General features: G+C 51.9%; 2 protein-coding genes and 1 long non-coding RNA gene across 3 annotated transcripts; all 3 read left to right on the forward strand.

Moving 5' to 3' along the window:
- The first annotated feature begins 1,796 nt into the window (after positions 1-1,796).
- Positions 1,797-8,067, forward strand: LOC128472911 (long-chain-fatty-acid--CoA ligase ACSBG2-like). Its single transcript, XM_053454897.1, has 11 exons — positions 1,797-1,846; positions 1,946-3,044; positions 3,511-3,599; positions 3,960-4,080; positions 4,546-4,626; positions 4,712-4,861; positions 6,226-6,390; positions 6,466-6,641; positions 6,818-7,054; positions 7,543-7,779; positions 7,882-8,067. The coding sequence occupies exons 1-11, from the start codon at positions 1,797-1,799 to the stop codon at positions 7,901-7,903; spliced, it is 2,427 nt and encodes an 808-aa protein (XP_053310872.1). The 3' UTR covers positions 7,904-8,067.
- A 4,563-nt stretch (positions 8,068-12,630) lies between these two features.
- SPAG8 (sperm associated antigen 8) lies at positions 12,631-17,106 on the forward strand. The gene is made up of 7 exons (XM_053448959.1): positions 12,631-12,678; positions 13,787-13,928; positions 14,486-14,663; positions 15,054-15,099; positions 16,399-16,513; positions 16,612-16,674; positions 16,860-17,106. Exons 2-7 carry the CDS (start codon positions 13,788-13,790, stop codon positions 16,980-16,982), a joined length of 666 nt encoding a protein of 221 aa, XP_053304934.1. The 5' UTR covers positions 12,631-12,678; position 13,787; the 3' UTR covers positions 16,983-17,106.
- Positions 17,107-17,486: 380 nt separating this feature from the next.
- Positions 17,487-17,710, forward strand: LOC128467383 (uncharacterized). The gene is made up of 2 exons (XR_008345713.1): positions 17,487-17,649; positions 17,681-17,710. It is a non-coding gene; the product is annotated as an uncharacterized LOC128467383 (long non-coding RNA).
- The last annotated feature ends 214 nt before the right edge of the window (positions 17,711-17,924 follow it).

Raw genomic sequence — 17,924 nt, forward strand, 5'->3', positions numbered from 1 at the left:
GCTGATTTAACTATACATTATACAGGGGCCGGTCACTGATTTATCTATACATTATACAGGGGCCGGTCACTGATTTATCTATACATTATACAGGGGGCCGGACACTGATTTATCTATACATTATACAGGGGGGCCGGTCACTGATTTATCTATACATTATACAGGGGGCCGGTCACTGATTTATCTATACATTATACAGGGGCCGGTCACTGATTTATCTATACATTATACAGGGGCCGGTCACTGATTTATCTATACATTATACGGGGGCCGGATCACTGATTTATCTATACATTATACAGGGGGCCGGTCACTGATTTATCTATACATTATACAGCGGCCAGTCACTGATTTATCTATACATTATACAGGGGGCCGGTCACTGATTTAACTATACATTATACAGGAGGCCGGTCACTGATTTATCTATACATTATACAGGGGCCGGACACTGATTTATCTATACATTATACAGGGGCCAGTCACTGATTTATCTATACATTATACAGTATCTCACACACTGATTTATCTGTATATGATACAGGGGGCGGCTCGCTGATTTATCTATACATTATACAGGGCCCCCGTATGTATGATGTAAGGAGGCTTCTTTGCGGCTCACGTGGAGCCTGAACACACTGAAGCTTGCAGCCCACCTCCTCCGCCACGTAACATGGGAAATCTGTGTGTCGTAGAATGACCCCCAGGGGCAGGACCGGCCACGTGGCTCTCACTGGAGCGGCAGACGGATGCTGTGCGTCGCACCACTGGCGGGAAAAACAAAAATGGTGTCATCGGGCCTTAAAGTGCCAGAACCACCATCGCCGGCCCAGGGGAATTTGGGTTGTAAACACTGATGCTGATGAGAGGTGCGATGAGAGTGATGGGAGTTATACTCCACACAGAAGTGATGTCACTTAACACTGGCCAATGCATTGTTAGCTTTTCCTAAGTGGGTGGAACTTAATGCCTTTAAAAGTCACATGGTGCGGCCACGCCTGCTGTAAAGGGAGATTTTTTGCGTTGTGTTTGGCCGGAGGCTGTGGTCGCGCACAGCTGGGAAATTCACGCTCAGGTACCCGCGGGGCCCCGTCCTCTGCGGAGCCACACGTGTGTCTGGGGCGGATGCGGCCTTCGTGGTGTATTGTTGGATATTTCTGTAACTGTGAACACTTGGCGTTATGTAAGACGTGGGACACTTGGCATGTGTGGGCTCAGAGAACGATCCCAGCCCAACCTGGGGAAAACAGATGGTTCCCATTTAGCGTTTTGCCGTCACCCCCCTGCCTCCCCAGTGTCCCTGTTTAGTTTGGAAAGACCCCCTTTGGCTCCCAAATCCCTGCTGCCCCCGCCCTCTCTCCCCTTCCCTGCTGCCCCCGCCCTCTCTCCCCTGATGCCCTCTTTTCTAGGAGGTTAGAATGTTTGCTGGGTATGAGGGTATCACAGGGTTCTACAGCCCTAAAAGCCCCCATAATGTGTATAGAAACAGCCGGCTTTATAAACAAAGATTTATTAACTCTGCAGATTTGAAGAGGAAGTGAAATAAATTCTTCTCGCTGAGATGCGGAAGGACCACGGGCTCTCGCGCCACTCCTCTCCCCACTCCACTTGCCCCTGATCCCACTCTACCCACACCCCAAAGCAAAAGTGAAAAGCTGGGAGTTGTGGATTCTAGACATGTTGGTTGGCTGAGTGTGATAAGAGTTAATGGCCGCTGTAAATGATTATACGTGTAACAAGCTGTCTGTGCTGCTTCCTGCTCGTTAACCTAATGGCGCGTTTCCCCAGCAGACGGCATGTCGTCCCCAGGCCCCACCAAAGGGGATTCTGAGGCCACGACTGACAGGTAAGAGCCCCCGTCCTGTGAGTGTGAGTGGAGTCCCTGTCCTGTGAGTGTGAGTGGAGTCCCCGTCCCAGTTTTCTTATCTAACTTCTCTCGCTGTAGTTTTGTGAATATCTCTGAGTACGAAGACAGCAAAGATCAACATCAAGAGGCCTCGTATGAGGACAGCAAGAAGTCCAACAGCCTGGAGACCATAGAGCAGCATCAGGGGCCCCCAGGGCAGGAGAGGGAAAAACAATCAAATGAGGCCGAGGGCCAGGAGAGTAGCGAACAGCCTCAGGGGGGTGAGACCCAGGAGACCACCAGCCGCGAGGGCATCCAGCAAACACAAGTGTCCATGGAGGAAGAGAAATCGGAGCAACCAGTGAAGCCTCAACACGCCATGGAATGCAAGGAGCAGCCTCAGGAGTCCGCGAGCCCGGCGGCTGAGGAACCGCCTCAGGAGTCCGCGAGCCCGGCGGCTGAGGAACCGCCTCAGGAGTCCGCGAGCCTGGCGGCTGAGGAACCGCCTCAGGAGTCCGCGAGCCCGGCGGCTGAGGAACCGCCTCAGGAGTCCGGGAGCCCGGCGGCTGCGGAACTGCCTCAGGAGTCCGGGAGCCCGGCGGCTGCGGAACTGCCTCAGGAGTCCGGGAGCCCGGCGGCTGCGGAACCGCCTCAGGAGTCCGGGAGCCCGGCGGCTGCGGAACCGCCTCAGGAGTCCGGGAGCCCGGCGGCTGCGGAACCGCCTCAGGAGTCCGGGAGCCCGGCGGCTGCGGAACCGCCTCAGGAGTCCGGGAGCCCGGCGGCTGCGGAACCACCTCAGGAGGAGACCCCGGAGGCTGCCGTGCCACAGTGTGCAGAGGAGGGCGAGGGCCAACAGGAGAGTGCAGAGCAGTTGCTGGTTACCCCAGTGGGGGAGTGGATACGAGACCCATCCTGTCTGTCCCACTCACGTTTCCAGCCCGTTTCAGGTTGGTCCTCCATCTTGGCGCCTGCTGACCGGCTGTGGACTGTTCACAGAGACGGGGCTGTCCGGCTGAGACTCGACGGGCCGGATCCGGCGTCCTTCTCTCCTCTCACCGTACCCCAGCTGTTTGCCCGCTCTGTGAGGGGCCGCGGGCAGCAGGTGGCACTGTGCGTGAAGAGGGCAGATGAGTGGAAGAAGATCACTTATCTCCAGTATGAACAACAGACCCTGATGGTGGCCAAAGCACTCCTGCGGGTGAGTGTCAGCTCTTTGGGCCAGACTGCCCATGCATGGTAATTGTGTAGGTGGAACCCATTATTTAAATGATTCTATACATACCACTATGGAGCTGGCCAATCAGAAACCTCCACCCCCAGTCTTCATCGAAGAGGTGTTGGTTGCCTTTCGTGGAGTCCATCACTAGGTGTAGAATGGGGAGCGACTGCCCCGGGCGCAGACAGCGATGATGTCATTGTGACTCAATGATTTAATTCCCCCAGGAATCTGGCCCCATCTTCCACGTCGTCATGGTGGGGACTTTGGGTCAGAAGTAATAAGGAAAAAGGACACTGTCTTTAGCCGAGACCTCAGCGGTCTCTTCGGATGGCTAGTTACTACTTGGTCCCGTGGTCGATGCTGGGAAGGTGCGGCAGGGTAAAGCGTCTTGGTGGCCGTGCTGCCCGCGTGTTAATGATGTCATGTATCTTACTGTGTTCTCTAGCTGGGGTTGCAGCGTTTCCACGGCGTTCTGATTCTGGGGTCTAACGCTCCCGAATGGTTCATGGCAGAAATTGGCTCCATTCTGGCGGGGTAAGTGTCACAGGAGCCCGGTAACACCTGGGGGTCCCGATACGGCATTGGGGTGGCGCATGCCTTTAATGACCTCCCGAAATACTCTAAATCCAGACTCTCCTCTCCCTCCCCTCTAGTCTAATTACCCTTCCATCTACGTAGCGTGGGGTTACCTGCCCCTGCGACTTGTAATATTCCTATGGTATTGTGCCCAAAGCAGATAAATGGACGGTGTGGTGCGTGGCGCGCATGCTCGGTCCCGGGTTACACGCCAGCACCTGTGTAATGAAGAGCCGGTAGTAACACGTGTGTCCCGGGTTACACGCCAGCACCTGTGTAATGTAGAGCCGCTAGTAACACGTGTGTCCCGCGTCGCAGGGGTCTGGCTGTTGGCGTCGACCCGTCCTGCACTGCAGCTTTCTGCCAGAAGGTGGCGCAGAGCTGCGCGGCTCACGCGGTGTTTGTCCAGGATCACCGGCAGCTGCGGAAGATCCTCCAGGTGAGCGGCAGGGAAGGAGACGCTCTCCCCCGTCCAGCCCGCCGTCCTCATCGCTCCTGCCTCCGCGGATGCCTTGAGCTGCCCCATAACGGCTTTTATCTCACTCAACAACTCACTCAACAGACGGGCGGTGATTGTCATTTGACTGAGAGGGTGGTGGATGCATGGAGCAGCCTCCCAGCAGAAGCGGTAGAGGGTAATACAGTGAGGGGATTAAGCGTGCATGAGATAGACATACGGCTCCTGAAGACGAGACAGACGACTGATTAAGGTTTTGTGGCAGTGCAGGCTGAATAGTGTCATCCGTTCCCAGAAAGCCAACCAGTGCTGCGCCATCATCTACCCCGGAGCCCCCACAGATACTCCCAGAGGAGTCATGCTGAGCCACGACAATGTGAGGCCGCATTGAGATGGAACAGACGGCTCTTACCCACCGCCAGCTTCTAGATTCTTCTTTGTTTTCAGGTGCAGAAGGAACTACCCCAGTTGAAGGCAATAATTCAGTGGGATGGAGTCATTGATGCCCCACATCCTGGTCTCTACATGGTAAGTGGGGGGGGGCTTCCCGCACCTACCCCTTAACCACGTTCCTTCTGCTGCCTCTAATTGGCTTCTCTTCTGCTTGTCACAGTGGTCGGAGTTCATGACCCTGGGGTCAGAGGTCACTCAGTGCAGGCTGAATAGTGTCATCCATTCCCAGAAAGCCAACCAGTGCTGCGCCATCATCTACCCCGGAGCCCCCACAGATACTCCCAGAGGAGTCATGCTGAGCCACGACAATGTGAGGCCGCATTGAGAATACCGGGTGGGGGGCTCTATCGTGAGGGGGGGTGTTTGCAGTAACGCTAAGGGGGGTCCATAGACTTGCGCAGTGGGGTTGATATTTACTCCTATGTACAGCCCCTGTGCCCCAGTTGGATGCCCCGGTGTAGGTGGCCTGTGCTGGGGGCTGCCAGTTGCCCCATATCCAGATGATTGGGCCTCTTGCTGTCCCTTATGGTCTGGCAATGTATCTAAAGGTGACGGCAGTCATGGGGGGCATGCAGTGCACTGGGTCAGAGCTGTAGGGTGGTAGTAATGCCCAGTGGGGGTCCTGCCAGCTGCCCCTGGCCCCCAGTACACCACGGCTGGTGCTTTCTAGCAGCCACTCTGGAAATTTCACCCAGTTTAACGTAGAAGAAAACCTGTTTTTTGTTCCAATAAACTCCCTTTATCTGCAGACCTGGAGCCCCCGTCGCTGTCAGTCATGTGATATTTTGGGTGACTTTCCCGGCTCAAACCCCACACTGAGCTAACGCTTTATGGCGATGCTAATGAAGTCCCTTCCTCCACAGAAGGTGTCGGCAGCTGTCCAGTCTGCCCAATTTCTCAATACAATATCCTATATCTACGAGATCGTTCTGCCCACCCCGTACATGCTTTAACACCTTCACTAATTTAAGACTCTGCCCTCTTGTTGCGGTAGTTTTTTTTCTCTCCTCCTTTATCGTGTCGGTTCTCTTTGTGTTGAAATGTTTCTCTCATTCCCCCCCCCAGTCTATATATGTTACGATCCTTTAACCCTTCCTGGTAAGTTTTATCCGGCGATCCGTGAAGCCGTTTAGTAGCCCGTCTCTGAACTCTCTCCACAGTGTCTGTATCCTTGTAGATCCGCTCTCTAGTGCTGTACACAATACTCCGAGTGAGGTCTCGGCAGTCCTCTGCACAACGGCGCAAGTGCTTCCCTCGCTCTACTCCTAATACCTCTCCCTATACAGCCCGATATTCTGCGACGTCTCCTGCTGCTCTATTACCTCATCTACCTGCCCTTAATCCTCTGAGATAATTACCCCTAACCCCCCTCCTCAGATGGCTGGGTGATTAAGACCGAGCCATTCTATTGCTCCCCACAGGCAGTATGATAAGGAGTCGGGGGGTTTAGTAGATCGGGGGGTCAGATATCAGAGCGAGAATCATACAAATGGCTGATACGCAGCTGCCTGAAAGCGGTGTGAAGATTTCCTGGCGACTTCGCCCCGCGGGAGCTCTCGTGACCTCATCACGTTATGGGGTAATGATGACAGCCGGGATCTCTGTGATGCCGTCTTCGGGGAGCGAGGTCACGGGCGGCCGCTTTTGACGCGGTTTCACGTTTTTCGTCTGCAGGTCACTTGGATGGCCCGTTCCTTCTGTGAGACGCTTCGCTTGGGTTCTGAAGACGTTGTCGTCAGCTACCTGCCCCTGAGTAACATTTCAACACAGATGTCCGACCTATGGGCGCCGCTCTGCTGCGGGGGAGCCACGTACTTCACGGAGCCAGATGCCCTGAAGGTAAAAGGGGCTTCACTGGGGCAATGGTCGCCGGAGCCCAAATGCGGCTCCAGTAAAAAGTCCATCTGTCCTCAGGGATCTCTGCTGCCCACCCTTCGTCTCGCTCGTCCCACCCGCTTCCTGGGGTTTCCGCTGCTGTGGGAGAAGATTCAGCGGAGGTGGCAATCGCTGGAGAAAGTGGCCAGCCCTCTGCACAGGAGGATCCTACGCTGGGCCCGGGGCATAGGACTGCGGACCTGTTACCAGGACAAGTATGTGTGGCAGGCAGTAACGCGGCCGGCGAGTGTCACTCGGGTGTTACTGGGCTCCGTTTCTGTTGGACACCATATTGGGGGTGGCGTCTTTATTTGCCCCGGTGGTTGCTCGTATTTGCTCCCCTGGTACTATAGATTCCTCTTGGCTGGCATTCTGTCTCCTCTCCCTGCAGGACGTGGAGTCTTCCTCTGAGTCGCATCCTTGCTGAGCACTTGGTGTTTCGACCGGCACGAGTGGCCCTCGGATTGGATCGGTGCACTCGCTGCTATATGGGAGAAACTCCCATCACTCGCGATACTGCAGAGTACTTCCAGAGTTTGGGGCTGAACTTGCTGCCCTGGTACGGCGTGAATGAGAGCTGCGGGGCACACAGCCTGGCACAGCCCAAGACATGGCACAGCTGGAACAGGTGAGACTCGGTGGCACAGATTGCGGGGTGGATCTGTGGCTGCTGCATCTCCAGAGGCCCTCCTGGGTGGGATTTATGCAAAGCAGGAGCTGCTATTAGCCCCGCCTCCTTCTGACCCCCTTCCTTGGCCAAAAGATTTTTTGTCAGTTTATCCGATTTGTTATAATGTATAGCTAAACCAGTGAGCCGGCCCGTGTATAATGTATAGATAAATCAGTGACCGGCCCCTGTATAATGTATAGATAAATCAGTGACCGGCCCCCTGTATAATGTATAGATAAATCAGTGAGCCGGTCCCTGTATAATGTATAGATAAATCAGTGAGCCGGCCCCCTGTGTAATGTATGGTTAAATCGGTGAGCCGGCCCCCTGTATAATGTATAGATAAATTGGTGAGTATACATTCTACAGGGCTGTAGGGTGTTTGTTGCCCCGATGGGGGTGAGAACGAGCTCCTTGTGCAGATGTGACTGTTTTCTCTCTCGTAGTTTTGGCCGAGAGATCCCCGGCTGCAGGTCTCGTGTAGACCGTTCTCCAGGACAGGGATCGGGGGGTCTCAGGCTGTGGGGGCGCCACGTCTTTATGGGGTATCTGGGCATGAAGGAGGAGACAGAGGAAGCTCTGGATGAAGATGGCTGGCTGCGTTCTGGTGACTGGGGGAGGCTGGATGTAGACGGACTCCTTTACGTCGCGCAGAGAGGAGAGGCAGCGTTCTCAGAAAACCAGTGAGTGGGGAGGACTGGGAGAGCTGGGGAGAGCTTGGGGGTTCCATATAACGAACTGGAAGGGATCAACTGAAGACTGACTACAACTCCCCTCCCCCCCAGGAGCGTCCCAACAGCCGTGTGACCGTGAACCTCGCACATGGAGGCCCATAGGCCTTATTTCTGTGTGTAGAGCGGCCCTGGATGACCCTTTTATTGGATCCCAAGACGAGGAGGCTCTGTAACGCTCCGAGAAGCTTTGTGTCGAGCCGAACGGCTTCCGTGTGTTTGCCGTTTTTGGCTTTTCAAATAAAATGATTTCCCAGAAAGATTGTCGCCTCTTACTCACAGAACCTGCGGCACTCACCGGGTCAGAAACCCAGAACCCACCGGCAGACTCTAACCTTAATGAGTCATCTCCAGCGCCGTGTGTCTATCCCATGCATGTTTAAATTCCCTTACTGTATTACCCTCTACCACTTCTGCTGGGAAGCTGTTCCACTTATCTACCCACTGTCTTAGTAAAGTAACTTCCTTCCATTCCATCTCAGCCTCGGACTCTCTAGTGTTAGATTCCGGTCTCTTGTAGATTTTCTTCTCCTTTCAAATAAACTTCCCTCCTGCCGTTTAATTAAACCCCTTCATGTCTTTAGATGTCTCCCCCCATTCCCTCTCTTCCCACTCCCTCCAAAAGTGACAGAAAAAATGTACTAAACCCGTTATATTCCTGTATATTCCCCATATTATATATCATATACTCTCCGGCCGTATAACTAATCCCGTCCTTATAACCCGTTATATCCTGTATATTCCTCATATTATATATTATATACTCTCCGGCCGTATAACTAATCCCGTCCTTATAGCCCGTTATATCCCTGTATATTCCTCACATTATATATAATATACTCTCCGGCCGTATAACTAATCCCGTCCTTATAACCCGTTATATCCTGTATATTCCTCATATTATATATTATATACTCTCTCCGGCCGTATAACTAATCCCGTCCTTATAACCCATTATATCCTGTATATTCCTCATATTATCTACTCTCCCGCTGTATAACTAACCCCGTCCTTATAACCCGTTATATCCCTGTATATTCCTCATATTATATATTATATACTCTCCCCCGTATAACTAACCCCGTCCTTATAACCCGTTATATCCTGTATATTCCTCATATTATATATTATATACTCTCCCCCGTATAACTAATCCCGTCCTTATAACCCGTTATATACTGTATATTCCTCATATTATATATTATATACTCTCCCCCGTATAACTAACCCCGTCCTTATAACCCGTTATATCCTGTATATTCCTCATATTATATATTATATACTCTCCGGCCGTATAACTAACCCCATCCTTATAACCCGTTATATCCTGTATATTCCTCATATTATATATTATAAACTCTCCGGCCGTATAACTAATCCCGTCCTTATAACCCGTTATATCCTGTATATTCCTCATATTATATATTATATACTCTCCGCCCGTATTACTAATCCCGTCCTTATAACCCGTTATATCCCTGTATATTCCTCATATTATGTATTATATACTCTCCGGCCGTATAACTAATCCCGTCCTTATAACCCGTTATATCCCTGTATATTCCTCATATTATATATTATATACTCTCCGGCCGTATAACTAATCCCGTCCTTATAACCCGTTATATCCTGTATATTCCTCATATTATATATTATATACTCTCCCCCGTCTAACTAATCCCGTCCTTATAACCCGTTATATCCTGTATATTCCTCATATTATATATTATATACTCTCCGGCCGTATAACTAATCCCGTCCTTATAACCCGTTATATCCCTGTATATTCCTCATATTATATATTATATACTCTCCGGCCGTATAACTAATCCCGTCCTTATAACCCGTTATATCCTGTATATTCCTCATATTATATATTATATACTCTCCCCAGTATAACTAATCCCGTCCTTATAACCCGTTATATCCCTGTATATTCCTCATATTATATATTATATACTCTCCGGCCGTATAACTAATCCCGTCCTTATAACCCGTTATATCCTGTATATTCCTCATATTATATATTATATACTCTCCCCCCGTATAACTAATCCCTTCCTTATAACCCGTTATATCCCTGTATATTCCTCATATTATATATTATATACTCTCCGGCCGTAGAACTAATCCCGTCCTTATAACCCGTTATATCCCTGTATATTCCTCATATTATATATTATATACTCTCCGGCCGTATAACTAATCCCGTCCTTATAACCCGTTATATCCTGTATATTCCTCATATTATATATTATATACTCTCCCCCGTCTAACTAATCCCGTCCTTATAACCCGTTATATCCTGTATATTCCTCATATTATATATTATATACTCTCCGGCCGTATAACTAATCCCGTCCTTATAACCCGTTATATCCCTGTATATTCCTCATATTATATATTATATACTCTCCGGCCGTATAACTAATCCCGTCCTTATAACCCGTTATATCCTGTATATTCCTCATATTATATATTATATACTCTCCCCAGTATAACTAATCCCGTCCTTATAACCCGTTATATCCCTGTATATTCCTCATATTATATATTATATACTCTCCGGCCGTATAACTAATCCCGTCCTTATAACCCGTTATATCCTGTATATTCCTCATATTATATATTATATACTCTCCCCCCGTATAACTAATCCCTTCCTTATAACCCGTTATATCCCTGTATATTCCTCATATTATATATTATATACTCTCCGGCCGTAGAACTAATCCCGTCCTTATAACCCGTTATATCCCTGTATATTCCTCATATTATATATTATATACTCTCCGGCCGTATAACTAATCCCGTCCTTATAACCCGTTATATCCTGTATATTCCTCATATTATATATTATATACTCTCCCCCCATATAACTAATCCCGTCCTTATAACCCGTTATATCCTGTATATTCCTCATATTATATATTCTCCCCCCAGTATAACTAATCCCGTTCTTATAACCCGTTATATCCCTGTATATTCCTCATATTATATATTATATACTCTCCCCCCCATATAACTAATCCCGTCCTTATAACCCTTTATATCCTGTATATTCCACATATTATATATTATATACTCTCTGGCCGTATAACTAATCCCCTCCTTATAACCCGTTATATCCCTGTATATTCCTCATATTATATATTATACGCTCTCCGGCCGTATAACTAATCCCGTCCTTATAATCCGTTATATCCTGTATATTCCTCATATTATATATTATATACTCTACGGCCGTATAACTAACCCCGTCCTTATAACCCGTTATATCCCTGTATATTCCTCATATTGTATATTATATAATCTCCCACTTGGTCTCTCTGTCTACCACTCTGACATTTTATATATATACATTATACAGGACATTGATTTAACTCTTTCTGCAGGACATGTTCCCTGGGTTGGCCCTCATGCCACAGAAACCCCTGGTCTGTGTTGTTGCCCAGCTGCAGTCCCTCCCTCTGCCAGTAGGCGGCGCCCTGCCCCCACACATCACGCTCCAACCTCATGGAAGTATTTGCTCAGCGACTCCTAAGAATAACCTGGCAGTGGCCGGGGCTTCAGCACAAAGAGGGTACACATAGTCTAAAAATACTTCCCCCACCTGGGAGCATTAACCCCCCCCCCGGAAACATTAACCCTGTGTCCTCTGCTTGCCAGCAGCTCAAACACCAATGTGTTATTATTATTTATATATCGCCGTCATACTCCGCAGCGCTGTACAATGTGTTATTATTTATATATCGCCATCATACTCCGCAGCGCTGTACAATGTGTTATTATTTATATATCGCCGTCATACTCCGCAGCACTGTACAATGTGTGTTATTATTATTTATATATCGCCGTCATACTCCGCATCGCTGTACAATGTGTGTTATTATTTATATATCGCCGTCATACTCTGCAGCGCTGTACAATGTGTGTTATTATTATTATTTATATATCGCTGTCATACTCCACAGCGATGTACAATGTGTGTTATTATTATATATCACCGTCATACTCCGCAGCGATGTACAATGTGTGTTATTATTATTTATATATCACCATCATACTCCGCAGCGCTGTACAATGTGTGCTATTATTATTTATATATCGCCGTCATACTCCGCAGCGCTGTACAATGTGTGTTATTATTATTTATATATCGCCGTCATACTCCGCAGCGCTGTACAATGTGTGTTATTATTATTTATATATCGCCGTCATACTCGGCAGCGCTGTACAATGTGTGTTATTATTATTATTTATATATCGCCGTCATACTCCGCAGCGCTGTACAATGTGTGTTATTATTATTTATATATCGCTGTCATACTCCGCAGCGCTGTACAATGTGTGTTATTATTATATATCACCGTCATACTCCGCAGCGATGTACAGTGAGTGTTACTGGACTGGTTCTGCTCACAGGAGCTGACAATCTACAAACCACACTCTCTGGTACCAAATACTCCGCCGGGGGGTATTATTAGCTCTTACCTGTTGCCCCCCCCCCGCCGGGGGTATTATTAGCTCTTACCTGTTGTCCCCCCCCCGCCGGGGGTATTATTAGCTCTTGCCTGTTGCCCCCCCCCCCGGGGGTATCACCCAATCTATGAAAATCCCTCCCTGTGGATATTCTAAACTGCCCCGCTTGCCAGCATTAACCCCTAGTACCCCAGCCTGGGAAGCACCGCGCGGTATACGGTGACACTGAGTACTGAGCGATATGAGGGCGGAGCCGCCCATGAGACTCTCTCTCCTATTGGCTGCGAGCTAAGATCCGCCCTTAGTTACTAATGTTTCTGTAGCAGCCGGAGGTTGGGCCTAAACCCGAAGGAACCGGACACGGAGCAGGTAACTTGACCCCCGAAATATACCCCTACCGCGATACAGACCCCCGAAAAATACCCTCACCCCCCGATAGAGACCCCCGATATATACCATCAACCCCCCCAACCTCGATACAGACCCCTGAAATATACCCCCACCCCCCGATACAGACCCCCGATATATAGCCTCACCCCCCTACCCCGATACAGACCCCCGAAATATGCCCTCAAACCCCCCTACCCCGATACAGACTCCCGAAATATACCCTCACCCCCCCTACCTCGATACAGACCCTCCAAATATACCCTCACCCCCCGATACAGACCTCCGAAATATAAACTCAACCCCCCCTACCCCGATACAGACCCCCAAATATACCCTCAACCCCCCTACCCTGATACAGACCCCCAAAATATACCCCCACCCCCCGATACAGACTCCCGAAATATAAACTCAACCCCCCTTACCCCGATACAGACCCCCCAAATATACCCTCAACCCCCCTACCCTGATACAGACCCCCAAAATATACCCCCACCCCCCCGATACAGACCTCCGAAATATAAACTCAACCCCCCCTACCCCGATACAGACCCCCCCAAATATACCCTCAACCGCCCTACCCTGATACAGACCCCCAAAATATACCCCCACCCCCCGATACAGACTCCCGAAATATAAACTCAACCCCCCCTACCCCCATACAGACCCCGAAATATACTCTCAATCCCCTACCCTGATACAGACCCCCGAAATATACCCTCAACCCCCCCTACCCTGATACAGACCCCCGTAATATATCCTCAACCCCCCTACCCCGATACATACCCCCGTAATATATCCCCATACAGACCCCCGAAATATACCCCCACCGCCCAATACAGGCCCCCGAAATATACCCTCACCCCCCTCCCCCGATACAGACCCCCAAAATATAACCTCAACCCTCCACCCCGATACAGACCCCTGAAATATACCCCCACCCCCCAAAATCTCCTACCCCCTATACCGACCCTCCGCTTAATGCATTAGACGTTTGGGAAGAATCTGCCCCGTCCTCTGGGGGCCGCACTGCCCGGGGGGTCCGTCTGGGTTCAGGCAGCAGAGCGTTTGATTTCTCGCTCTTGTTCAGAATGACCGACACAGAAAAGACGGAGACGGCACAGACCCCCGATCCACCGAGCTCTGAGCCACGGACCCCCAAGCCACCGAGCTCCAAGCCACAGACCACCAAGCCACCGAGCCCCTGCCTGCGGCACAACTGGGTGGAAGAGGTGAGTGTCGGCCCTGGGGTGGGAGGGAGTACGCTACCGGCACCGGGGTGGGAGGGAGTACGCTACCGGCACCGGGGTGGGAGGGAGTACGCTACCGGCACCGGGGTGGGAGGGAGTTCGCTACCGGCACCGGGGTGGGAGGGGTTGGCGGTGAGATTCGTGGTCGGTGGTGGGAAGCATCACCACAAGATAAACGGCTGTGTGATAGGAAAGACAGCTTTATCACCACATCTGGTAATACCCCTGGTGGGTGGGTAGAGTTTGGTAACAAAGCCGCTAATGGGTGGGCGGGGTTTGGTGGTAATGTCCCAGCTGGAAGGTGGGGTTTGGTGGTAACGTACCTGGTGGGTAGGGTTTTGGTAACAAAGCAGATGACGGGTGGGTGGGGTTTGGTAGTAATGCACCAGTTGGCGGGTGGGGTTTGGTGGTAGTGCCCCCGTTGGTGGGAACGCCCCTGGCGGGTGGGGTTTGGTGGTAAGTGAAGCTCTCAGGAGGGTTATCTTCAGACAGATGGGGTTTCGCTGTCATCTTCTGATCTCTCGATATCTAATTCTCAGAGGGCCGTGGCGTCCCTGGAGGGGGCGTGTCCAGAGAGTGACGCTGTGGGAGGGGCATATGTCTATAAACATGGTCACAGCGGGATCCTGAGCACCCAAATGGAGGCACAGATTGCAGATTCCACGACCAACCTGGACTCCTACAAGATGCCCAACACCAGCCGCGTGCGGGAGATTGGTAATACAGGCATGAACTGGTTAATTAGTGGGGTGTGATGGGCTCCCATTATAGTATGTGGCCCGTAGTGGTGTGTGATGGGTTCCCAGTAAGGGATGTGGCCGGTAGTGAGGTGTGATTGGCTACCAGTTAGGTATGTGGCCTGTAGTGAGGTGTGATTGGCTACCAGTTAGGTATGTAGCGCGTAGTGGGGTGAGATGGGCTCCCAGTAAGGTATGTGGCCCATAGCGGGAAGATATTTTTTCGGCCCCTCGAAGCTGCTCCCCCCCAGCCACATGCAGCCCCCCAAAACACAGAAGGTTCCAGGCCCTGATATTAACCCTGTCCCGCCCACCCCCGCCCATTATAATGATTGCTATTATTATTAAATAATTACCCCTCCCCCTGCAGGTCAACGAGAAGAAATGCTCAAGAAATTCCTCTATCAGAAGTTCAGGTAAACAGGTTTATACAGAGATATTACACCCCCCCCCACGCAATGTAACATATCCCCCCCCGCGGCCCGCCACGCAATGTAACATACCCCACCCCCCCCGCGGCCTGCCACGCAATGTAACATACCCCACCCCCCCGCGGCCCGCCACGCAATGTAACATACCCCCCTCCCCCGCGGCCTGCCACGCAATGTAACATTACCCCACCCCCCCGCGGCCTGCCACGCAATGTAACATACCCCACCCCCCCGCGGCCTGCCACGCAATGTAACATACCCCACCCCACCGCGCAATGTAACATACCCCCCCGCGCGGCCCGCCACGCAATGTAACATACCCCACCCTCCCCGCGGCCTGCCACGCAATGTAACATACCCCACCCCCCGCGGCCCGCCACGCAATGTAACATACCCCCCCGCGGCCTGCCACGCAATGTAACATACCCCACCCCACCGCGCAATGTAACATACCCCCCCCGCGGCCCGCCACGCAATGTAACATACCCCACCCTCCCCGCGGCCTGCCACGCAATGTAACATACCCCACCCCCCGCGGCCCGCCACGCAATGTAACATACCCCACCCCACCGCGGCCCGCCACGCAATGTAACATACCCCCCCCGCGGCCTGCCACGCAATGTAACATACCCCACCCCACCGCGCAATGTAACATACCCCCCCGTGGCCTGCCACGCAATGCAACATACCCCACCCCCCCGCGGCCTCCCACTCAATGTAACATACCCCACCCCCCCTGCGGCCCGCCACGCAATGTAACATACCCCACCCCCCCGCGGCCTGCCACGCAATGTAACATACCCCACCCCCCCGCGGCCCGCCACGCAATGTAACATACCCCACCCCCCCGCGGCCTGCCACGCAATGTAACAAACCCCACCCCCCCGCGGCCTGCCACGCAATGTAACAACCCCCCCCCGCAGCCTGCCACGCAATGTAACATACCCCACCCCCCCGCGGCCTGCCACGCAATGTAACATACCCCACCCCCCCGCGGCCTCCCACGCAATGTAACATACCCCACCCCCCCGCGGCCCGCCACGCAATGTAACATACCCCCCCGCGGCCCGCCACGCAATGCAACATACCCCACCCCCCGCGGCCCGCCACGCAATGTAAAATACCCCACCCCCCCGCGGCCTGCCACGCAATGTAACATACCCCACCCCCCCGCGGCCCGCCACGCAATGCAACATAGCGGACGCGGCCACGCCATGTAACATATAAGCCCCCCCCCGGCACTCGGTGTAACTAATCCATCGACCTGTCCTATCATCTCTCCAGTGAGGAGATTATGCAGCCGCCGACCTCCCCCTCTGAAGATCGAGTCACGGAGTCGACTACAAAGAGAGATTATCGGGTGGAAGGATTTGTACCAAAACTGTCGGCCCCCAGCAAGGTACGTCGCGGAGACCCCTCGCTGTAACCGTTTGCTGCACGCCCCGCGTTTCAATGAATCCGTTGTGTAATAATTGTGTTACTTTGTGTTGTTGACAGAGTCACGACTATCGCACGGAACAGCCGGCTACCTTCTGGTCTGAACACTTCCACCAAATCCCCGTAAGTGTCATTGGTGCTTGTGCGCAGGGCCGAGGAGGCGTTAGTGAGCGGCCGCTGGGGCAAAGCGCGGTCGCCGTGCGGGCGCCGGGGCGAAGCGTCGTAGGTCCGCGGCATCGTTAGTGCGTGGCCGCCGGGCGAGGAGCCGTTAGGAGCTTCCTCAGCCAATCTCCTCTCTCCTGTTTCAGGGGGTGTCGGCCGTCAGGACCCGAGATACTCCGTTCAAGAAAAATTCGGCGTTCACCGCACCAATATCCGAATACCTCGACCAGTCTTTACCCTGCGGCCTGGAGAATTACCCCAATCTGTAACGACCCCTGCACAGAACTACCCCACACCCTCCTATCTCATCAAATGGAACTCACCTGGTGCAAGTGAATGCCCCGACTATAGAAATGCCCCCATAGACAAGTACCCCGCAGCCTCCCCAAAGATTCCACTGTTTAACCACTTGGAGCTGGAATTGCCCCGATATACACCAGCAGGCGGGGGAGCTGCCCCCATAAGCCCCCTGTAAATACACCCCACAAACTCCACAGCGTTCCCCATAATGCCCTTGGTCTTGTTCTGTTTGTGGACTGGAAAGTCATTGCTGGTGAGACGAGCTTATCCATTTCGAAAAGCCGCCCCCTGCCGCAGATGCCCCAGCCCCTCAGATACCCCAAGTTTCCACCCTATGTGGCTCAGAACGGAGTTCACGTTAAACTTTAATCCAAACCCAGCTGATGAGATCCAGGCCATTAGCTTCACGACCTCTAATCAATACGGGTAATTAGCGTGCACCCCCCCCCCGCATGAACTAAAACCCCCGACCCCGTGACCCTCCCCACTTCATCTAATTACCTCCACCATCCGTCTCCAGTAGGACCGGCCCTGTGGGCTTTCCTGATTTGGGATAATGGACGATGCGATCAATACATGTGCTGATACCACACAGGGCTCAGCTACATACATGTGTATGTGTACAGTATGTGTACAGTATGTGCCAGAATATACCAGTATGTACCAGTAAGTGGAATAAAGGTCTCTGCAGAGAGTGTGCGGCGCGTGTGCGCATGTTTGACGTGCGCAGTGTGCCGTGGTGAGCAGTGTAACGTTTTGCACGCGTGTTAGAGCAGACGTGATCCGTGTCACAGGAGCACAGAGCCCGCGCAGCGCTGTTATCAGGCTTTCCCACCCACAATGTATTTACCTCCATTATTTGCTCACACACTCACTCTAACCTCTCCAACACACTCACTCTAACATCTCAG

This window comes from Spea bombifrons, chromosome 1 (assembly GCF_027358695.1).
Source record: "Spea bombifrons isolate aSpeBom1 chromosome 1, aSpeBom1.2.pri, whole genome shotgun sequence".
Taxonomy (NCBI): Eukaryota; Metazoa; Chordata; class Amphibia; order Anura; family Pelobatidae; genus Spea; species Spea bombifrons.